The sequence below is a fragment of the Equus caballus genome, chromosome 1 (genome assembly GCF_041296265.1).
Source record: "Equus caballus isolate H_3958 breed thoroughbred chromosome 1, TB-T2T, whole genome shotgun sequence".
Classification (NCBI taxonomy): domain Eukaryota; kingdom Metazoa; phylum Chordata; class Mammalia; order Perissodactyla; family Equidae; genus Equus; species Equus caballus.
In genome coordinates this window covers 151857532-151881677 of record NC_091684.1, presented here as the reverse complement: position 1 = coordinate 151881677, position 24146 = coordinate 151857532, and the positions used below count along the sequence as shown (strand labels likewise).

The window sequence follows — 24146 nt, the reverse complement described above, 5'->3', positions numbered from 1 at the left end:
TTTGCCAATCTTGCTCTGTCTACCTTCCCCCCGGTCTTGGAATATATTAAACAAAGGCATTTCTGAGCACATATTAGGTGCACCTTGCAGTCACTCACTTCCTTAAAACAAAACACAGAACTGGCTCTGTTCTGAGTACAGAAGTGACAAGGACAATAAGATGCAGCCCCCCACACTCCCTACCAAGTTGCTCACAGCATCAGTAAAGCTACAGTCAGCCCTGTTCAGTGCTATCATAGATAAGTGTGATGGGGAGAGAAGGGGGCACATCTCCTTACAGGGACAGAGACCACTGGGCAAAAGAGCCACCGGAAAGCCTTTGCTGGAAAGGTAAGTGAGGAGAGATGGAGGCAGAGGGAACACTGGGTGCAAAGACATAAAGGGACAAAAGAGAGTGACACAGTCTGAGAACTCGAGCCATTCAGTTTCCCAGGAACACTGGGCGTCTGTGGGGAGGACCAACAGACAGGGCTGGGAAGGTGGGCAGCCATTCAGGAAGAGGCTTGCATACCCTTCAAAGGAGGTTAGTTTTAGCCAGAGGAGCCTAAATTAGGGCTTAATTAACTTAAGAACTGAGAAATCTATCTGGCAGCAGTGTAGTTACAGATTGAAAAAATAAGACCCAGAGGTCGGGAGAGAGAGAAGAGGCAAGGGTCTTGTGCAGAAATGATGGGGCTTAGGGCCGGCCCGGTGGCACAGCGGTTAAGTTTGCACGTTCCGCTTGTCAGTGGCCCGGGGTTCGCTGGTTCGAATCCCCAGTGCGGACATGACACAGCTTGGCACGCTATGCTGTGGTAGGCGCCCCACATATAAAGTAGAGGAAGATGGGCATGGATGTTAGTTCAGGGCCAGGCTTCCTCAGCAAAAAGAGGAGGACTGGCAGTAGTTAGCTCAGGGCTAATCTTCCTCAAAAGAAAAAAAAAGACAAAAAAGAAATATGGGGCTTAAACCAAGGCAAGGCAGAGAAAATAAAGAAGAAGAGAGAAACCCAAGAGCTGCGTGGAGAGAGAAGATTCCAGTATGATTCCCTGGTGTCTGGCCAGAGCAGTTGCAAAGCGATCCTTTCAGAATGAGACAAGCAGTGCTTTTCAACTTTGAAAGTGCATTCACATCGCCTATGGAGCTTCTAAATATCTTGATGCCCGCAGGACCACTAAATTCAACTTGAGGGGCAGGACCCAGGCGTCAGTAGTTTTAACCCCCCCCCCGCCCCGAGTCCATTGTGCAGCCAGGTTTGAGAACCGCTCTGAGACAAGAGCATAGTGCGAGGAAGATGTATTTTCAGCATCCCTGTAGCCTGTGATCATGTAAGTTGAGCGAGATGCAAACAGTTAACAGGTCTTCACACATACTTCATTTTATTTGATTCAAAATGATGTGACTTTCCAGGCTGTCAGCTCCATCAAAATTCACATGAGCTGTATTTCATCAAATCTGTCATTGATTGAAAAATGCGCCATTGTTTCAGGTACCACTAAGGAAGAAAAGTTATAGCAAACCATCAATGACTGCAAAGACTTTAAAAAAATGTTTCTGTTAGAGTCCATGTAATACAGTGTGTACCAAAATGCATTCGTAAATCCTATGGTCCAACAGTTTGATATTTATGTTATTTCTTTCACTGATCAACATATGAATCAGACTCCTGGTCGTAACCAGCAACATACTGCAATTCAATCTTCTAGTTCCAGAAACGACCATCTAGTGAAGCATGGAGCTCTGGTGCTCGCATATCAAAGGCTCTGTGAGCAGACTTCAGAATGACAATATTGGAGTCGATGCCACCTTCCGCCTCCAGGAAGTGAGGGTGACAGGCAATACACTCTCTTGAAGTCAGAAACAGCTTTTCCTCCACTGCCTTCACAGGTGTTCTGCTTGACTGGGGTCATCTCTCAAAGCCTGTGGGGATCTAGGTCCTAGGGCCATGCAGTGGCTGCAGCTGTGTGGGCAGGAAGTGTGTTAGTTCTGACCTTCCTTAACCTCTGCTGATGCCCTTTGTTTGACAGGGAACTGAGTGACCTGAATCTCCTTCCCAAAGCCAGGAAAGGGAGGTCCATGTGACGTGATAGTGAGGACAATGATTAAATCTTATGTGGCCTTAAAACAGAAGTTTGTAATGTAAAATAAAGTGAATCACAGGCCTTGTCTCTTCTGAGCCTTACAATCTTAAAATCTCTTTTAAGGTTAGCAGGGTGGCCACTGACTTGTGTACCCTAACAGCCCGCTAAGGCAGAGCTGGGAAAGACTCCAGCAGCCTTTCCGCTGCACCATGCTGGTTTTCCCACGGCACACACTGACAGCTATGTCATAAAAATACAGTTTTTCCATTTCAAAAGAAAGCAAAACATTTTCCTGTTTGTCCATTCAAATCACCTGGACCTCTTCACGTCTGTCCTTGGGAGTCTGCCTTTTGTCCCGTTAAAAGTGTTGACCCTGCATCCGATTCTGAAGATCCAATATTAATCTGAACCAGAGATAATCAAGACGCGCCTCTTTCTGCCCCTGAGTCAGTCAGGAATCAGCTCGTGCGGTGCACACAAAATGTCCGTTCAGCCTGATTCTCTATTTTGTGCCTGAGGGAAAGGGAAAGTCAACAAAACAAAACAAGACACCCAAGTGCTTATTGAACCTGTGCTCTGCACTTGTCAGATGCTTCACACACCCTACCTGGAGGCCACAGAGTGGTCAAAGAAGTGACTCCAGGCGCACCTGGGTTCAGAACCTGACTCTGCCACTACCCGAGCAAGTGACTTACCTCCTCTGTCCTGTTTCTTCGTCTCTGAAATGGGGATACCAATGCTTAGCCCATGGGGTTTTGGGAGGAGCAGATAAGATGATGGCTGTAATGGGCTCGATGCTGGGAGGTGCCTCTTTACTTCTCAGGGCCGTGCCATAATGAGGAGCCAGTGCCCTCCTTGGTGCAGAGGAAACAAGCACTCTCTAAGCAGCAGCTCACCTTTATATGCTAAACACCTGGTGCCTGTAGAGGTCCTTCATGCTTGGTTTTCCTTTCATGCAGGGGCTTAAAGATGCCCAAGTGACCCAGATTCAGATTACATTCAGGCTGGCTATAGGTGGCCGTGGAATGCTCTGAGATTTTGCACTTCACTCTCCCCTTTCTCTACTCTTTACAAACCGATAGGAGGGAGGGTTCTGTTCCAGGGGCTTCCAACAGCCAACATGAATGGCACCATCCTCAAAGAACTCAGCCTCGGGCATCTCACAATCTGCAGGGGTCTACCCACTTACTCTATGGCACAGAAGACCTACATGTCAGACCGTGTGGGATGAGAGTCATAAATTGTGGCACCTCCATAGGATGCATTGTACGTAGCCATTAAAAATGGTGTTTCTGAAGAATATTAATGCTCACTGTGTAAACTTAATGAAAGGAGCTAGTTATATGTTGCATATACACTATGATCTCAGTTCTGGGTTGAGATAGATACATTGAAAAGCTAAAAGAACAAAATATCAGCTGTAGTTATCTATGATTAAGAGAATTCAGGTAATTTAAATTTTACTTTCATGTTTCTGTGTTTTCTATTTTTTAAAATGATAAGCATATAATACTTACAGCCTCAAGGGAAGATGTGGGTGCTTTTTTTTTTAAAGCCTCCAGAAAGATGCCACTAGCAGCCTCCTTACTTGGGGATCTCTTTGTTTTTGGTGGGTGGTTTGACGGTTTACATGAATTTTTTGTTTAAGTAGAACAGAGGAACCATAAAGAGCTTATGGTTTGGCTTTTTACTCCAAGCATACAATTCAAACAGCATGAAAATCAAGATAATTCTTAATATGAAAATAAAAAGTGGGTTGTCACATCAACATGGACTTAACCAGCATAACAAGTTCAGGAAGTCAAAACACTGGTTCTGATTGTAACTTTTACTACCTGTGTGACCTTGAACAAGCCACTTAAGTCTTAGGATCTTGTTATCCCAAGTGTGATTCCTGGACCAGCAGCATCACCATCTCCTGGGAGCTTGTTTAAAATGCAGAATCTGGGGCCCCACCTCAGACCTACTGAATACAAATCCACAACCTCCCAAGAGCCCCAGGTGATTGGTATAAACATTAAAGTTTTCATAGGGACGGCCTGGTGGTGCAGCAGTTAAGTTCGCACGTTCCACTTCGGCGGCCCGGGGTTCGCCAGTTCGGATCCCAGGTGCGGACATAGCACCGCTTGGCAAGCCATGCTGTGGCAAGCGTCCTCCATATAAAGTAGAGGAAGATGGGCATAGTTGTTAGCTCAGGGCCAGTCTTCCTCAGCAAAAAGAGGAGGATTGGCAGCAGATGTTAGCTCAGGGCTAATCTTCCTCAAATAAATAGTTTTTGAAGCCCTGGTCTATGAGCCTGTTTCCTCTGTGGTCAAATGAGGTGGTACTCCCCACCTGAACACCTCACAGGGTTGTGGTGAAGAGCAGGTGAGGTAATATAATGTAAGTAAACATGGTTTGAAACTGCAAAGTACTGTGCAAAGGTCAAGAACTAAAATGTTCCAATGCGAAAGAAAATAGACGGCAGTCATGTTGTGCAAAGTGCTTCCTAGCCAATGGTAATCACTGTAACGGGATTGTTCTTTCCTGATCTTTGCTCACGATACTCTACTGATATTTTCCAGATTATGACCTTTCAAAGATGAGGGACTTCATCAACCAACAAGCGGAAGCCTACGTGGAGAAAGGCATCCTTGATAAAGAAGAAGCTGATGCCATCAAGCGTATTTACAGCAGCCTGTAAAAGTGGCAAAAGATCCAGGAGTCTTTCGACCGTTTCAGAAAACATAATATAGCTGAAAACACTTCTAATTCTGTGATTAAAGTTATTTTGACCCAAGGATTATTAGAAAGTGCTGGATTTACAGTAGTTAACCTTTTAGAAGTGGTTAAAACATAGCTTTCTTGCCATAAAAACTATCTGAAAAGTAAAGTATGTAAGCTAAGAGTTGTATATAGAATCCTTATTTCCTTATAGATTTATAGTCAGAGATACGTTGCTTTGGAAAAGCCTATAATGGGCTGAACTTAAAACTGAAACTCCTGCTGTGTTACACTCACAAGCACCCCCTGAAGAATTGCAGGGTTCTGTTTTCGAGGCATGCTGGGTAACAAAGCACCTCATAGAATATCTCTGTTACAAGATGTTGTTTTCCCTACCAGTTCCATTTGGGGAGTTAAAATAAATTCACCTTTCGTCAAAGCCTCTAGAGCTTAAAGGATAGCTATCTGCTTTGTTGACCGCTCCTGCCGGCTCTTTATCAGGCCCAATGGCACAAAAAGGAAGCTGAAAAATGGGCATAGGATTTGCTGGATTTATTAACAATTTTCCCTGACTCTTAACATTTTCTATTAGTGAGTTTTCAGACATTGAGCTTGTTTAAGAGGGATACCCATGTACTCTCCCAGAAGCAAAATGAGATCATAAACACTACATAAAGCAGGGTAAAATTATATGCCAGGTCTGTTATCTACACTGAATTTGATCCAGACTGAGGTTGGGCAAAAGGGCCAGGCAGGAGGGTAGAAGTAGAGAAAAAATCATTCGCTTCTCTGTGAACCAAAGCTGGGAGTTGAGCGTCCCTGAAAGGAAAGGTAAATGAACTTTGGGACCCTGCAACTCCTCTCCCTCAGCCAACCACAAACACAGCCCTGGGAACAACACAGCGGCCCAAGGTTCCCCTGAAATGTTAATGGGCAATGTTCCCAGACCAAAGAATGCTTTGAAAATGTATTATTCAGTGTAAATTAATTACGCAAACATTTTTCTATATATTTCAGTTGGAAATTTTAAAAATTATAATGCTTTGTATATTAGACGTCACTACTTCCAGGGGCCTTCGGATTCCTGTCTCGAATGCCCCCACCTGGTACTCACTTCTTGATGAGGGCTGGGGGACTTACAGAGAAGCTGTCAGAGGCTGTCTTCACGGGGAGGAGACCACTGCTGCTCCTCCCGGTCCCTCTGGAGTGGCAGACACAAAAACCAAAGCCTGACACACACAAACTAAGCTCACTTAGGATGTTCTAGAGCAGCCAGTACTCACTGGTGAGCAGTGAGAGGGAACTAAAACACCTGTGCCCGAACTGCACCTGTCAGAGCGCCGTGAGTCAGACTGTTTAACGAGTTATCTTTGCTAACGAGACCGACTCCACTTCACTCATGTCCTGTTCTTCAAACAGGCTGCTTCTACATCAGAGAGAAAAAACTGGGGATGACTAAAGCAGTTTATCCATTCGCTTTTAATTTATCTAAATATCTATAGTATTTTTTAAAATAAGAAATTTACTTAGGGAGTTTATTGTAGCTTTCTGAGCATACTGACATTCATTGGCTCCTACTGATACCCAGGACAAGAGGGAGGGAGATCATCTGTCCTGTTTTATAAATAAGGAAACTGGGTTTGCAAAAAGGACGGGGCACAGAACATGCTCCAACTTGGGTGGCCAAGAAGTGGCAAAGCCGGGACTAGAACCCAGGGTTCTGGTCTCACAGCCCACGCCACCACAGTTATTTTAGGCGCAAGTACTCTAGTCCAGGACAGTTCAACAGTGGCCACGACAAATTCAAAGTCTTTCATAACAAAGAAAGGGAGAGATGTTTGGGCTAGAAATTGCTGAGAGAGATCTTAGGCACAAATAAAATATTCAGAAAAGTGTTTTTGACATTGTGGTCTTAATTTCAAATTTGAGCTTATGTCTTTGGGATAGAGTTTTTGGATTACTCTCAAATTTCAGATTATTTTATGTGAAACCACATGATAACTACTTTTTTTTTTTGAGGAAGATTAGCCCTGAGCTAACATCTGCCACCAATCCTCTTTTTTTTTTTTGCTGAGGAAGACTGGCCCTGAGCTGACATTCGTGCCCATCTTCCTCTACTTTATATGTGGGACGCCTACCACAGCATGGCTTGCCAAGTGGTGCCATGTCTGTGCCCGGGATCTGAACTGGTGAACCCCAGGCCGCCAAAGCGGAACATGTGCATTTAACCACTGCGCCACGGGGCCAGCCCCACTAACTACATTTTTTAAAGTTCCTGGGCCTCCACAGAAGCTTGGGCCTTTGCTTACATACATAACTGTTTCACTTCCTTTATTTTTTTCTTTTCGTTTTTTAGTTCAGTGGAAACTCCCCATAGTTCAGGTGTAGTGGAAACAAGAAAACAGCAAAGCATGATCAAGAGTTCACCCTGTATGAAAGATGATAATAACATGAGCAATAAAACCATGAGATCTTATTATCATGAAAAGAAAACAAAACACAAGGGATTATGTACATTATAAACAAACAAGAAATTCAAGACAAGGCAAACAGCTACTGTTTCCCATCCGTGCACCAGTTGGTTAGCCTCAGCGGCTGAATCTGTGGGGTTCCGGGTCTGCAAGCTCTGCCACCTTGACACCCAAGCACACTAGTTTCCCACTTAATGGGAGACCTGCAGGAGCAAGATAGGGAGGAGAAGAGAGGGGGAGAGAAGAAGGGAAACAAAGGTCCTTTCTGCTCCACAGAAAGCAGACTCCTTTGGCGATGTTGGGGAGGGATAAATATGGAGAATTTCTGTGGAAGCTTAAAGATTTATTTAACCTGGCACTTGAACAGAAATTGAGACCAAAAAAATTTAATTGTAAGTAATATATCGCTGCCGTAATGTTTCTTGCTGTAACCTATACATATAATAAAAGTAAGACAAATCAAATTATGTGAATAAAAACCTAACCCTCAATTCAAATGAGCACAGTGACTACAAAACACCATAAAGTGGCTTAATGAAATCTAAACTAGAATTCACCACTGTGTCAGATCGCGGTATTGCTTATTTCTTCTTTTGATCATATTCCATGTTTTCTCTACGTCTGAAACACATCAGGTCAAATATTATGAAAATGCAAAAGTTACTAGTAACCAAAATTGATTTTCTTTTAGATTACTGAAACTTTTTTCAAAATTACAATTATAATAATAAAAACCATTAAAATGGAGAAGCTGTCACTATTTCAAAAATATAATTTAAAAATAAATTTTATTTTCCCATTGGTTGAAAGAAATTGAAGACTCAAATATGAAAACATAGTTTATTTTCTCATTCAGGCTTTTATAGTTTATTTTTACAAAATAGCAGACAAAATTTGGTTCTTTATATTAATACAGAATATGTAATATATATCGAAATATATATATAGCACTTAAGTTATAAACACATAGCAAAATCAGCATCACTTAAACAGCAACCATGTTTTTCACATAATTAGGATTTCTCAGGAGATAAACATTGTTTTTAGCTTGAATATGTAAATAGTCTTTGATGCTTTATGTCAACTAGTGTTTACAAAAGCTAGTCTAAAACTACCACCACCCACAAAAGTGATGAGCTTTAGGAGACAATTCTGCTATCATGCCATAACAAAGACTCAACATTACAGAAAGGCAGAAGGAGCTAACCACTTCAGTGCAATTGCAGTAGGCGGAACTACTTAACAGAGATTTAAAGATGGACGCTATGAGACTCCAAAGGGATGCTCTTGAATCTTCAGTTGTTAGTTTCTTTATGATCCAACCATCTCTTAACCCAGGTTAGACTGTGCCCCCAATCATCTAACTGTGATAGAGGGAAGCTGCATAGGGACTTTCTTCATCTCTGAAAAAAAGAAATACAACATAAATCAGTGTTTAGATACTGTATTCAGGAAACTAACACATATACTTATTATACAACTTAGTATCCACGTGCCAAAGCAGTGCAGGAATGTATCAACTTACAATATGGTGCACGCCTTGAAAGTTATATGAAATGCATATACTCATTAAGGTGTACCTTACTGTCTCCATTCTATTGGTGCCTCAGTTACTGGAATAAAGTATGGTACTTGTTATACATTTATATTTTATATGACATTTAAATAAAGTATATTAAATTAAGAAATGATTGTATTCATCTTTATATTTGTTTATATGTTTTATAGTCCACCTCTTCCTCAAAAGGATTTGAGGTGCCTACCACAAAGGGCATACACATAATAAAAGGAATAAAATAGAAATAAAAAATCAGGACTAAGGAAAGGAGAAGGATACAAATATATTAACTAAAAGAAATATTCTAGTACTATAGTTGAATGGAGCATCAGTTGCAAGCTTCCTGGTAGACAGGTCAAAAAAAGATAACAGTAGGTTGTGCCATTCTTAGAATCATAAAGGAGGAAGGAAATCAATTTTACAGGGGAGAGAAAGGTTTGCCTTAACACCAACTTAAAGAACAAAGAAAAGAAAAAAGCTCACATGAGATCTTATGTAGGAAACACCCGGTAACAAATAATGAACAATGTCTTTGACAAATTTTATAAGGATCAATATTTTACAAGTATTCTCTATGGCACTGCTTCCTTTGAGGGGGTCAACTAGACGTCTCTGCTTGGCTGCTCTCTAGAATTGCTAACTAGACAGTTACGCTACTAAGGCAAAGAAGCAAACTTTTCATAATAAATAACAGAGACAAAAACATTGAGACAGATAAAGCCTTATGTGGAATGCAGTAGCTCTGTTTAGACTTCATATATTAAAAATGCCTTTCTAGAATTAAAATATAGGTTTTTTTCCTTCGTCATCTCCCCAAAGCCCCCTAGTACATAGCTGTATATTCTGGTTGTGAGCGCCTCTGGTTGTGCTGTGTGGGATGCCGCCTCAGCGTGGCCTGACAAGCGGTGCCACGTCCGTGCCCAGGATCTAAACCCCCAAAACCCTGGGCCACCGAAGTGGAGTGCACGAACTTAACCACTCGGCCATGGGGCTGGCCCCTAAAACATAGTTTTTAAAGCAAAGAAAAAAATTTGGCCACACAAGGACATCTTACGAGTAATTTATTCTGCTTCTGACATTATACCAGCGTATTCTTACCTGCTCTCTTCTTTTAGTCTCTTGGCTGCCTGTGTTGATAACTTAATCTGCAAGTCTAGTCTGTGCAGGAAATCTCTGGCCGACACTTCCTCAGGCTGCACAGGCTGAACGTCGGATTCCTGAGGACTGGGAGGAGAGAGGTCTTCCCCAGCTGCTACTGGCTCTTCTTCAGGAGAAAAACTATCAACAGTTTCCTTTTCTGGAGAATCTATTGAGTTAAGTCCATTAAACAACAAAGGCTTCTCTGATATAACTGGGATGTTCAAAGTCTTCTTCAGAAATATACAATCATTGGTAAACAGTTTATTTGCCCTTTTAATCTGCTCCATCTAAAATACAGAAAAGGAAACACAGAGTTACATATAAATAAACCCAGAAGCAGGGCTTATTACACAACACAGAGAAATATTTATGAGCAAAATGTGTGCAATGCTTTCTTTCGGTTCAAGATTCTTAATTCAGGTTTAGCCACCTCCCCAGATATTTCAAGAGATGTCAGAAAATTATGTTTCCGAATTTAAAAAAAAGAAAGACTAAGTTTTCCCCTCTATATTATTTCCCCTACACGGCAGCTTTTACCAAGCAGCCTTAAATCTCCAAAGTTAAAAAACGCAGAATTTTTAGCACTCGTTTAATAAAGTCCATTCTTATTTTAACATTTCTATTAACTGATTTTTTTACAAACTTACTAGAGCTGCTATTTTACTTATGGAGTGCTTCCTGTGTCTCTAGAACAGTGTTTGGAAAACACAATGGACACAGGAGGTGATCCAGAGTAAGTACAATGAGAATTTGGAAGAATGGCGTAGACCGGGGCTGCAGTCATTAAGAAAGCCCTCTTGGAGAAGGTGAGGTTCTGATTTTGATTCTTTTGAATTTAGATGGGCTTCAAAGAATGAGTAGAAATGGGACAGGGAAGGAAAGGAGGTGGGGAGCACTTTACACACAATAGCTCATTTTTGCTACCCTATGGAGTAGGTATTTGAAGATCCACTTCACAAATAAAAGAAACAAAACTCATAGAGATTATGTACCACGGAATCATCATACAACTAGCCAAGGAAGAAGCTGGAATTTAATACAGGTTTCTATAACCTCAAACTCCAACCACAGAGAAGGGGAGGGGAGGTGGAGGGGAAAGAGGGAATAGAATTTACATCCATTATCTCATTTAACCTCCATGACAGTTCTGCAATGTCGATTTCATCATCCAGTTTTTACAAATAAAGAAACAGACTGGAGGAGTTAAGTGGCATGTCTAAGTCCATAATGCTGGTAAGTGCAGACAGGACTCAAACTCGGCCGGTTTGGAGCGTGTTTGAGAAATGCCTGCTCCTGTGTTCATCACACCGTACTAAAATATAGCTGCAGACTTTACCCAACTAGCCTGGGAACTCACACATGCTAGGCTCTTCATGTGCACTATCCCATCTAAATTCTTTCCTGTGAGGTACGTAACCGAGACAGTTTGGTACAATAGCCAAGCGCATAGGTTGGGAATCTGACAGACCTGCTTCATGTCCCAGCTCCACCCACATGAACTGTCTGAACATGACCTTGTTACTTCTCTCGATTGAGCCTGTTTGCTCATGTGTAAAAAAGGTATTATTTACCCTTCAGAGGGTTGTCGGAAGGATTAAAATGAGAGTTTATACACACACACGTATAGAGGAGATAGATAGATAGACAGTCAGACAGACAGACAGCTAGAGCTATCGGGTATACGTGAGAGAGAATATTTAGCAGAGGACCTGGCAGTAGATGGTACTTACTGTTCTCCATTTTTGAAGAAATTAAGGCACACAAGAGATGACTAATTTGCCCAAGTGCGCGTGGCTCTTGAAACGTAGGAGCTGGAATTTCTGTCCGACTCTAAAGTCCATACAACCCCAGGATAAAAGCGCATGACTAATGGGACCAAATTACGAGGATCCTTTAATACCAAATTCATTATGAGCGAAAAACTTAGATTTCTACTTCAAAGAGCCTGAAAAAATAGCAGTCAAATAATAGACCCCGTTCCTCCTGCTGTCTAACTATAAGCTGAGTCCACACAAATGGTGCATGTAAAACTTTCTTTTTTTCTTTTAAAGACACTACATGAAGGCATCTTTTGTGTAGAGTGGGGTGGTCTTTAGTGCTCTAGTTTCTAGTTAGAGGAGAGGAAGCAAGGGTGAGAGAGAGAAGATGAACAGGCAGGGGCATTGTAGAGACGAAATGAAAACCTGAAAATCCTAAGTCTCTCTGGTCTAGCTGAGGCTTAGATTTGAGAGATTTAAATAATGTGAAGACTTTATCCCCAGCAGGTTCAGGTATATTCTAATCAGCCTTCAGTACCCTATGTTTTTACCACCTAGCATCCACTTCCCTCCGTCTCTCTTGAAACATCGGCTTCCGATGGCACTGAGTCCTCCTCTGGCTCCAGGGTGAGCACCTGACTCATTCCTGCCCTTTGGAGCATCACAGCTTTCATGAGAGGTCACAGCCTCATCTCAGAAACATTCAGAGATGCAAGGAGACTTTTGCTGGGTCTGGGAGGGGAAAGGTCCTCTATTGTTTTCTGCTGGAAGAAGATGGGCCTGCAGCTTCTGGCAGCCATCCTGCCACCTCATGGCACCTGACAAGGTCACCTTGGGGGAGAGCAATCAGACCTCTGAATCAAAGCCTGAAGCCAAACACCCTAGGACCTTTCAGATCCTTGAGCCAATAAATGCCATTTTTGGTTTGGTGTCTTGTTTTTTTGTGTGTTTTTCTTGGGCCAATTTGAGTTAGGTTTTCTGTCACCTATAACGAAAGGGCCCTCAATGAAATAGTGCCCTCTGAAATGCTTATTAGCAAGGGCCTACAATTGCTAACAGTCATTGTTCTCTGGGAATAATGATGGAGGACAGAAACAGACAGGAACACCAGGATCTGACTGGTGAGGCAAGGACGGGAGCATCAACCGTAAATTGAATTCCTTCAGGACAAGAACTGTTATTTCTTTTTTTTTAGATTGGCACCAGGGCTAACAACTGTTGCCAATCTTTTTTTTTTTTCTGCTTTATCTCCCCAAACCCCCCCGTACATAGTTGTATATCCTAGTTGCAGGTCCTTCTAGTTGTGGGATGTGGGGTGCCACCTAAATGTGGCTTGACGAGCGGTGCCATGTCCGCACCCAGGATCCGAACCCTGGGCCACTGCAGCGGAGCACACAAACTTAACCACTCGGCCACGGAGCCAGCCCCAAGAACTGTTATTTCTATAGCTTCCCAGTGTCTAACAAAGACCTTATACACACACTAGGTACGATGGATGGATGGATGGATGAATTAACATAGGTCAGAGGAACAGGCATAAAACACGAACCCAGAGGAGTAACCAGAAAGGGGTAGTAAGTTATCTATTGTGTTGGCTCCTCTCCCTATAGGCCCACTCTGACCTCCCAATCCATCTCCCACTCTTCTTGAGCCTGCCCTGAACTCCAAGAGGCTGATTAAGAACTGTACTACCCAAGTCCCCTTGTCCTTGGAATTCCAGTTGGAGTTCCAAACGAAGGCACCAGCAGAACGACTACCCATGACTACCATAGTCACTACCATGACTCCAGTGGCTGTGTTCCTTCATGGCAGAGTTCCTGCCAGGCAGCCCATCGTCCAAGGCTCCAGCGCTCATCAGTGTTGGGTACACCACTCCTCCCTGGCCCTTCACGCCTAGGGGAATGTCTCCCTGCTGTTGCTAGCCTCAGGTGCTTCACCATCCCTGGCTGGTTCCCTTAACCCTGCTCACACCTCTGTAAATGTCCCTTCATTAAACTCTCTTGGGCCACACCCTTTGAGCCCACTATATATTTCCTGCCAGGACTGTAACTGATACGTCTATCATTCAGAGCAAGAGAAGCCATCACAGCCAGGCAAGGGGCCAATGACAGCGAGCACAAGACAAGGTGACTGAGTCAAAGATGGGGTGTGGTCAGGGAGTCCTCAGGGAGTGCAGGGCAGGGCTCCCACAGCTCTTGCGCGTGCTGCTGTACCACTGACTCACCGATAGAAAGGCCTCTTTAACTGCTCTACGAGCTTCCTGAAGTGCGGGCCTGAGCTGTCTCCAGCCCAGCATCGTCAGCAAGCATTTAAGGTGATGTGGACCCTTATGTTCTAGACTCTAAGATGAGACACGAGGTGCCAGCATCAAGGACATCAGGGATGTCCAGACACAGTTAGCATCAAGGTGGGAACCAATCTAAAGACAAGCAGATTGGAGTCTGAAGGTGAAAACAGGTAAATGAGTTTAATGAAAGGTAGTAAGTAGAAACAGGGGCTCCGGGGCCACACTTTCTGGGCTCAAATCCTAGCTTTGCCACTTTCTTACCATTCTCTATGTCTGTTTTCTTTTCCGTAAAGTAAGGATAATAACAGCACCTTCCATGGAACATGATTATTGTGAGGATTAAATGAATTTGTTCATATAAAGCATTGAGAACAGGGGCTGGCCCCGTGGCCGAGTGGTTAAGTTCGCGCGCTCCGCTGCAGGCGGCCCAGTGTTTCGTCGGTTCGAATCCTGGGCGCGGACATGGCACTGCTCGTCAGACCACGCTGAGGCAGCGTCCCACATGCCACAACTAGAGGAACCCACAACGAAGAATACACAGCTATGTACCAGGGGGCTTTGGGGAAAAAAAGGAAAAAATAAAATCTTTAAAAAAAAAAAAAAAAAAGCATTGAGAACAATGCGCAGGACACAAGGAAGCACTCAAAAATGTCAGCAACTATTATCATTCAATTTGGTTAAAAGAGAGAAGGCAACAGCTAAAGGCAAATCCTCACCTGTATTCAGCAAATGAGAAGGAAGGAGGTAGGACTTTTCTCCCAGAAAAAAAATATTTCTCCCACAAACCAAGAATATATAAAGAGAATTTCATATAAACAAGCCCAGAGGAATGCCATTATATGTTGTCACTGCCCTGAGGTGTGACCTTTAAGTTTTTTTCCAAAAGGTAATTAATTTGATCTTAACTTCTCCTTTATAAGCAATGGTTTGAACCAACTGCACAGGCTCCAAACTCTGTTACCTGTAGTAAAGTTCAGAAATGAAACCAGCCATGCAAAAAGCCCGAAAAAAGCATTCCAGCCAGAAAGAACAGCTGCAGTGTCCCAGAGCACGAAAAACTGGTGTGGCTGAAGTGCAGGGAGGAATAAGCAAGCTCCAGGCCACACGGGGCCTTGGATGCCAAGGTAAGGAATCTGGATTTTACCTTAAATGTGACAAGAAGCCAGTGGAGGTGAGAGAAGGGAGTAACATGATCTGATGACAGTTAAAAATAATTCTGGGGGCCGGCCTGGTGGTGCAGCAGTTAAGGGTGCACATTCCACTTTGGCGGCCTGGGGTTCACCAGTTTGGATCCCAGATGCAGACATGGCACTGCTTGGCAAGCCATGCTGTGGTAGGCGTCCCACATATAAAGTAGAGGAAGATGGGCACGAATGTCAGCTCAGGGCCAGTCTTCCTCAGCAAAGAAAAAAAGAGGAGGATTGGTGGCAGATGTTAGCTCAGGGCTAATCTTCCTCAAAAAAAAAAAAAAAGATCATTCTAGCAGCTTTGTGGAAAATGGATTAGCAAGAAAGAGGCATTAGTGGAAGAAGCAGGCCAGTTATGGAGGAAACCACAGCAGCACAGACAAGAGACTGTAGACAATCCCAAACAGTGAACCGGTGTTTCAGGAATGTTTTATAGTTTTATCTGAACACAGATGGGTCTAATGTTCTGTGAATTTCACCTCTCTTAAAATTAAGAAAAGTGCTGACCCGATCCAAGGAAGAGCTGGAAAACTCGACAGCTTTCCCAGCTGCCCTCTGTTCGGCATTTCCTAATACCCAATTAATGCTGAGAATAGAGTGCGACCTTTTCTGTGATGCAGAACTACCCTCTATCTCTTGGAGGCGGGTGAGTAGAGGGAAGAAGAGCAATCAAATGCTTTCGTTTCAGAAATCTCCTAATCAGGACCGAACAGCATGACTCAGTGAAATTTACTATCTGGTCACTAAGAGAGAGATGACAGAATAAAAAAAGCTAACAGGATGGCCACAAGGTCGACCATGATGAAATTAGGTAGAATAAGCACCATCGATAACTTTAAAACAACTTATTTAAAGTGACTCCTCTGTAAACATATCTTGTAAAGGTGAATTCGCTCTGAACTCTGAACTTCCCCCCCCTAAAATGTAACTCAACAGCAGCCGCTGGGCATGGCTGAGAAGCCTCCCCAAAGGCTAGTCTGGTCAGCTTCATAAGGCCACCGGCCTGCCTGTGAATGTAACATTCAAAATTTCCTTTCTTCCTTTCCATTCCTTAAAAACGATACTCTTCCAAAAACATTTCAGGATACATAATACAAACATTTACACAGCCCTGGGCAGCTTTCAGAATGTATATCAAAATAGACACACACAACTCTCATTTGATTATCATTTTAAATAAAACAGACTAAGATATTCTCTCAACAGTCTCTCAAGATCATTTTTCAGTAAGTGCTGTATTCACCCCCACCCCCACCCCTGACTGTCTCCCATTAAATTCTAGGGGTTGGTGGCAATCAGACTCCTCCATTCCCATGTACTAATGGGAAAAAGGATTAATTTCTTCTCCACATTATCTCAGAAGAATATATGAGATGCCATTTCTATGAAATGTCCAGAAAAGGCAAATCTATAGATTAGAAAGAGATTTGTGGTTGCCTGAGACTGGAGAAGGGAACAGGGAGTAAGAGCAACGGCACAGGGATTTTTCCAGGAGATGAAACTGTTCTAAAAATGGATTATGGTGAAACTTGCACAACTCTGCAAATTTACTAACAGTCCTTGAATTGTACGCTTAAGATGGGTGAATTGAGTGGTATGTAAATGATACCTCAATAAAGCTGTTTTTAAGTAAAGAATACATGAGACTCTATTAAAACCCCAAACCACTGAAGGCTCTTTACCACACCTCTCACTACAGGTGGCACTAGTTATTTAGGGTTCTCTTCCCTGGACCAGCAAGTCAACAATGTCCCCAGCAGCAGGGGCTAAAGTTATCAACATGAAAGATTTACATACACATACATTTCTAACTCACAACACTTGTTCCCCTTAAAATAACAATTACTTCACCATTTCTCAGCAAGGTGACTTCTGTTAGGGGAAGTGTTAAGAAACAACTGGGCTTAACAGCTCATTGGAAGAGAAAGAGAAAACCCTGGGAACAGAATGGACAGGATATGACTGAGGGCAGCACTGGGGTCAGTGCCCTCTGGAGAGGGGAGAGGACAGGCAAGTTGCCAGAGGGTAGTGAAGACACGAAGAAGAAGTTTATGCAAATAATAGGTCCCCTCGCTGCCTCCTATCCACTTTCAGTTTCTATCCTGTTCTCTGCACGTTTTCCCAGAGTTTCCAAACAAAAAGTTCACATGGCTGCCTGGAGCTGGTCAGTTTCCTCCAGAGGCTGGAACCCAACTGAGAGGAGCTAGGACCACCACACAAGTCATGGCTAAATCTAGAACGCTGGGTTAGGGAAGAGGCCTTAATGTCTCACCAGAGATAAGCATAGCCAGGGAAATACAGCCCAAGCAAGTTCAAGTTCATGCCTGAGATCTGAACTGTATTCAACAGTTCTTCAACTCAGCCCAGATGGTTTCAGTTTCCCAGACCCACTTCCTCAAATGCCTCTTCCTCTGGTAGAGATGCTCAAATCTAAACCTTTATTTAATGCAATGGAAAGACCCACGGCTGGTGGAAGGGGAGGAAAGAGGCACCGAGCACCAGCAGCAGTGGCGGTCTTTTTTTTGCACATTGGAGAGCCAGCCTTGAATTGAACTTGGCAATTCAAGTCAAGCAGGCTGCACTCCCTCACTCAACGCCGACCCTGGGCCCCATCTTTCAGAGTCTGCTCAACTCCAGGGCCTAGTGATTTCATAGCAGTCAGGCTTTCCTGTGGATTAAGTCCACATGTGTGTGGAGGGCCCACCATGTGCTAGACTCAGGCCAGGTGCAGAATATACAGAGATGAATCAGACAAGCAACCTGGCTTCTCAAGTAGCTACAAGCTAGTGGAAAGAAGTAACTGATAAACTTACCATGAACAAAAAGAGGACGGCATGCATTATCTCGTAGCCCCAGCACTAGCACAAGGCCTCAAACAAACCAAGCTCAAGAAAAGTAGGTTAAAAAATCACAAAAGCCAGTTATCCATAACTATGAATGGCTTTAAAAGGGATAGTGGCAAGGGTGAACAGATATTTTCTAAGTCACTGGCAGAAGAACTGGGGTTCATCAAGCGCCAGACTTGGCCGGGTTCTTAAACATCCACATTCTTCTTTGGCTCCTTCTGGATCCCTGGGTCGATCTCTAGGGCAGAGACACTCAGATGAAACACTAAACAAATAAGCAGAAAATATAGCACTTTGGGAACAAGCACAGAGGTCATGCTCGTAAAACCTGAAGATTCCTGGGCTCCTTTTCTGGATATTCCGATCCAGGAGGTTCGAAGTCAGCTAGGATCCTTTATTTTGAGTCTGTCCCAGGGCATTCTCCTATCTGGGTAAGTCTGAGGCCCACCAATCTGTTCTCACATCTCGGGATGTACCCTGCTGCTACCATTGAGCACCACTTCACATAACCAGATTCCCACTCGTTCCCCTGTAGCCCAGGGTTGGCAACCAGGTCTCCATCTTCACCCCTATTACAGTCTCTGTTCTGGGAACCACCTTGTACCTAAAATACTACTGGCTCTCCCCAGTCTCCCCCATCAAAAGCCTGAAGTCCTGCTGGACCCCCAGCTGGGTGGCTGGGGAGCTGCCATTGGCAGACAGGCTTCCCTGAGAGCTCCTGCTCCCCTAAGTAAGACTGCAGAGCTGTGCTCTGTTCTTGCCAGACATGGGATGTTCAAGTCAGCTGTCTGCCCGGACTGACTCTTAATTTCTAGGTGCACTGCCGTGGGCCTCTCAGTCTCCAACATCCCATCACCCACTCCTTTAAACAATAATTTAAATACGTTGTAACGATCTCGGCAGTTAATATTAGAAACTTAACTCACTCAACTTCTTTCTGTTCAGTGATGGGAAGAAAAAAACTTTTCTGCCTTTTTAGCTTGCACCTAAAATCTCAATTTACAATAAGTAAATTCAATTAATACCTGGAGATATTAATTAAAGCAAGAATACCTCTTCCCTGTTACAGTAAGTATTATCATTGTACTGGTTTTATATAAGCAGTGGAAGAGTCCCTAAAAATTTCATTAACCAGAGTTCAGGACCCAAAGTAAATGATATATATGTAACAAACCAGTGGTTCTCAATAAGAGTGAGTTTCTTCCCAAGGAACATTTGGCCATGTCTGGATAGGGGTGGGGGATGCTACTGGCAACTAGTAGACAGAGATCAGAGATGCTGCTAAACATCCTACAATGCACAGCACCACCCCCCACAACAAAGAATGATCCAGTCCATAATATCAACAGTGCTGAGGCTGAGAAATCCTCTAACCGACTATTTGTGACTACAGACTATAGTTCCCAATTCACTATATTTTAACTTAACATTTTAAAATCAAGTCTTTATAAAAGTAACAAAAAATCTGATTTACACTTTAATGGAAAGGGGTGAAAGGTTATGAGTAACAGGATCTATAATAGAGAAAACAGGGATTAGAAAGCATTTGATCAAAGGTAGAGAACTGTAGTGAGCAGATGTTTAGAGCTCTAAGCAACTCAAGTGAAACCATGGAGGGCAGCAGGTTGCAGAGAGACTGCTGTGGGTGAGGACCAGGGAAATAATACCTCTCCGGATATCATGGGTTCCCAGGTGCAGTCACCCTGGCCTAGTATGTAAGACGCATAGAAACCAGACGAAAAGACCTTCCTTCTTCAGTAACCAAGATGCTAAGAGAGCTCTCAATAGGACTAGGATAAAACTAAGAGTGGAAACTAGAAGAAATATCTAGAAAAAAGCAAATTTTTTTCCCTGTGCTAATTCAAGCTGGTCTCCCTGAATAAGCATACTTGGAAAGTATCCTTTCCTCTCACCCATCTTTTCATGTTTTAAAAAGGAGATTAATTACACCTATCTCCCAGGCTTATTAGGAAAATCATATCGAATAAGAACAAGATGGAACAGGACAAATGCAAAGCCTGGCACACAGCAGGCATTCAGCAGAAGGTAGCTACTGATATTTCCCAATGTTGCTTAGCTCTGACTCAAACCAGGCCCCATTAATGCACGTAAGAACTGTAATTCTATGTCCACATTTAGAACCTCCCAAGAGGGCAGAATGGGACTATCCATGGCATGATAAGTCAGTACATGCCTGCACAGCAAGATCCCTGCTCTCTAAATGTTCACACGAGAGAAGGACTTGCTGGGTAAACATGTAACAGCTTGAATGTGAAAAATAGATTACTCAGTCTCTGTCATTCTGAGGGGCCAGACAGAGTTTCGCTTTAAGAGAAAGATACAGATAAGATCACCTTTCTTCCCACTGCTGTCTAAGGTGCTTCAGGAAAGAACACTGAAAACTGATACAGAACTCAAATGTACAAAGGCCGTCACATCACTCACAGGTAATTACAAGTAACTTTAATGAAACAATATGTCCCCTCAGGTTTCCATGTTCTTCCCAGAGGTGTAATGCAATACACCCAAGACACACACACTTATCAATTTATAATAACACAGCTCTCCAGCACACTTAGACCACAGCTCTAAGCTGCTGCTTAGCGACAGGTGTCACATTCACAGTTGCCACTGAGCCCAGGGGTGTAATTTCACTTCTAAATAAAGAAGCATAATCAACAGAACCAGAACCATCCTGCGGGAACCACTGTACGTTCCTGACTCATCACAGCGCTCGTTGACACAGAAAACAAAATTCTCTGCCCTCCGTTTACAGCTTTGAGAAAATATATGATAGTAGGATGGGACTGAAACTCGGGGATACGTGGCTCCCGGTGGTGCCAAAGCCCTGGTCCTCCTTGGCCTTCCTCACGCGACAGATCTGGTCGGAGCCCGGGCAGAGCACCGGGAACTTGAGGCACCTACTTGGCGATGGAGCCTTGTCGGGCCGCCCGCCCCTCTGGCTCGGGGCCCAGCTTTGGCGACCACTGCTGTCGCCAGAGCGCGCGCTGAGCGAGCGCCGGGGGCTGAGCCGGCGGAGGGGGGACAGGTGGCTGCCCCCTCGACCCCCACTCCGCCGACGCCCGGCCCGCGCCGCGTCCTCCCCCGCCCCCCGGCCCGATGCCGCCGGCCCTGCGCGCCCTGCTCACCGTGACTCCGTACTTGAGCGCAATGCCCTGCAGCGTGTCGCCGGCGCGGACGCGGTGCTCCACATGGCGCTCGCAGACGCCGGCGCCCAGCGGCGCCCGCACGCTGGCCGTGCTGCCGTACGAGCGGGTCTTGGTGCGGGCCAGGCTCAGCGACAGCGCGGCCTCCTCGGCCTCGGGGCCGGCGCGCGGGCGCGGAGGCGGGGAGGGCGCCGAGGGCCGGGGCGCGCGGGGGCCGCCCTCCCGCAGGGCCGGCGCGGGCGCGGGATCCGCCATGGGTCCTGCGGAGGCCGCCAGGTCGGGCAGCCGGCCAAGGGGGGCGGCGCCTCCTCCGCCGCCGTCGCCGCCGCTTCCTCCTCCTCACAGGGGCTGCGGCGGGCCGTGCTGCGCGGGCGGCGGGCCGGGCATGGCGGGCGCCTCCCTCCTCCTCGTCCCGCCCTGCCCGGGCGCACCTGCAGGGAGAAGAGCGAGACGAGCTTCCGCAGCCGCCGGCCGCCAGGCCCTCCGCCGCGAGGACCTGGAGGCGCGCACGAGCGGGGCTACGAGGAGCCCATCCTTCGGCGTCCTCGGCCCCGGGGGCAGCCTGCGCCGCACCGCCAGGGCCTGGTTCGAACCCTGGCCGGACCGCAGCTAACGCCCAGGCTGTGCTCTGCCTCCTCTACTGACTCCCCAGCAGGCGCCAGGGCTCTCAGCCCTTCAAGCTCTCCCGTGCCAAGGGGACTTCCTCCCCTACCCGATTACCCCAATGACCTCAAAGGCCACGTCACAGACAACACTAGGACCATTAAACACACACAGCTTCTCCACGCCCATCGCCACCGCCTGGAGGGTCCCCGCCTTTCAACATTACACCGGGACGGATACTGTTTCTAAGGCCTGGTGGGTGACCTCCAGCTAACCCTCCAGTTTGGGTTTCACTCTGCATTGCACGCTAGTGCCAATTTTAGCCCTGGGCTGCCTTGTAAGTCTGAGCAGCTAGTCCATTGTCCTGGCTCACTACTTAGAATTTACTTTCTGTACCCATCTTTTTTTTTATTTTTTAATCATTTTCCTCTTTCATACCCTGAAGTCATAACTCCCCGAAGTATAATCATTAAATCCACCAATGACCTCTTATCTGTATTCTTCGTCTGAACACTCTCCTCAACCTTCTAGCTTTCGATAGTATTCTACACAGTAGGTGAGCGTTTCCTAGAACCTAGAGCCCGGGTTTCTGCTGTACTCTGGACAGCTCTCCAAGAAGAGGTACCCTATAGGCAGGTTAGGAGACTGGAAGTTGGACTCATTAGCTGGAGTTTGAATATGTTGCTGTGCTGGACAGAGGCAAAGGAACTAGAACTGAGCAGACAGGACAAAGGATGGGAGAGGAGCAGGTGGTCTCTGCATTACCCTCCCACTCAAAAATTCTTCAATGGCTCCCTGGGGACGACAGCGTTAACATAACTCACACTGACATTCAAGCTCTTGTTTCCCTTTTTATGACTCATGGTCTGACCGTACCCCATCTACAACTCATCCTGTACACCCCATATGCTCCTGCCAAACACAGCCACTTGAACTTGCCCCTCACTCCTACCTTTATGTCTTGCATAAGCTATACCTTTCACCTGTAATGCCACTCTTCCAGTACTCTCTACATGTTAAAAAATTGTAAGGCCCCTCCCAAATGATACATCCTCCATGAGATCTTTCTTGATTCTTCCCACCTGTCCCCCTACCCCAACTATGCAATTGTTTTTCTTTCTCCTTTGAACTCCAAAGTGGTTCATACCCCTTGTTTAGCATTTAACTTGTGTTTTGTGTCTTGTACTTGTCTTATCTGCTCTGTACATGCTCCTGGGAGGTATAACTACATCTTACTCATCTTTTTAGCTCCAGCAGTGCCTGACTCAGTGCCTTGAGTAAAGCATCAAAAGTGGTTGAATTGAGGTGTGGTAAAAAGATCCTGAAAGCTAAATTAGATTATTTAACAAGACTCTGCTGTGCATAAACTCTTGGGTGGTATCCATTGTGCCCATCCCCGGACCTAAGAGAGAAGTAGAACCCCAGATCTTAAAATATATAAATGAGATTAGATAATAGTTCAAGACAATACAAGAAATTGCTCTCAAAGAGTTTACAATCTAATAGTGAGACAGCATATAACACATCTTCCACTAAGGAAAAGTTTACTGAAGAAGTGTAAGTTTTTATTTGAAGAGTAATGAACTGCGTGTTATTAGACGTTCTCTGAACGGGTTCCATGATCAATTAATTGGGGAAACACTGCAAGCTCTATTTCTCTTTCGGAGATTCACAATTCACGTCAGAATACTGAAGGCTCTAGAAGTCCTGCAGTAAGTAAGCTATTGGATTCGACACTTTATTTCCCAAGCTCATTGGACCATGGAAACTTTTTTTTTTCCTCAGAATTTCTACAGGCTGGGAAATACTGAATTAAAGGGGAGAAAGACAGGCCTAAATATGGAATCAGGAAGGTGACTTTGAGAAGGCAGAAGTCACCAAAAGAAAGTGCAGGGGCCGGTTCCGTGGCCGAGTGGTTAAATTCGCGCGCTCCGCTGCGGCGGGTTCGGATCCTGGGCGCGGACATGGCACCGCTCGTCAGGCCACGTTGAGGCAGCGTCCCACATCCCACAACTAGAAGGACATGCAACTAAGATATACAACTGTGTACGGGAGGGGGGGGGGGGGTTGGGGAGATAAAAGCAGAAAAAAAAGAAAAGAAAGTGCAGTAGGTACCTAAAGTAAGGAGCTAAAAATGAGCCAGGTAGGAAAAAGGCTACATAATCACTTAATTCCTTTACAAAATGACCAAGGCCTCTGTAAAAGTGCAGGAAAAAATTTACCACCAAAAATGTATAGAGATTCGAAACCCGTCCCTCTTTTCTCTTTTGAGAGCTAATTTCTAAGCTGTCCCTAGTTATCTTCAATTTCTCCAGCCATAAGAACCCCTGGGTCATAAAACACCTCCAGAACAGCTATAAAATGCTC

The 24146-nt window shown here is 44.8% G+C and overlaps 2 protein-coding genes across 8 annotated transcripts in view; one reads left to right on the top strand and one right to left on the bottom strand.

Moving 5' to 3' along the window:
• SCG3 (secretogranin III) overlaps nt 1–5202 on the top strand; it is a 37554-nt gene extending 32352 nt beyond the window's left edge. For all 3 annotated transcript variants that reach the window (XM_001501619.6, XM_070236487.1, XM_023617451.2), the window contains one exon: nt 4625–5202. In XM_001501619.6, the coding sequence (XP_001501669.1) occupies nt 4625–4743 (119 nt within the window). In that variant the 3' untranslated portion in view covers nt 4744–5202. The remainder of the gene's footprint in view (nt 1–4624) is intronic.
• A 2858-nt stretch (nt 5203–8060) lies between these two features.
• LYSMD2 (LysM domain containing 2) overlaps nt 8061–24146 on the bottom strand; it is a 30981-nt gene continuing 14895 nt past the window's right edge. Inside the window, exons 1-3 of one of the 5 annotated variants that reach the window (XM_023617424.2) lie at nt 21159–21868; nt 9891–10219; nt 8061–8637 (exon numbers count right to left, since the gene is read on the bottom strand). In XM_023617424.2, the coding sequence (XP_023473192.2) occupies nt 8595–8637; nt 9891–10219; nt 21159–21431 (645 nt within the window). In that variant the 5' untranslated portion in view covers nt 21432–21868 and the 3' untranslated portion in view covers nt 8061–8594. Of the gene's footprint in view, nt 8638–9890; nt 10220–17976; nt 18248–21158; nt 21869–24146 lie in introns of those variants that run through there. The other 4 variants (XM_023617437.2, XM_070236563.1, XR_011426508.1 and 1 more) reach the window with 4 other exon arrangements.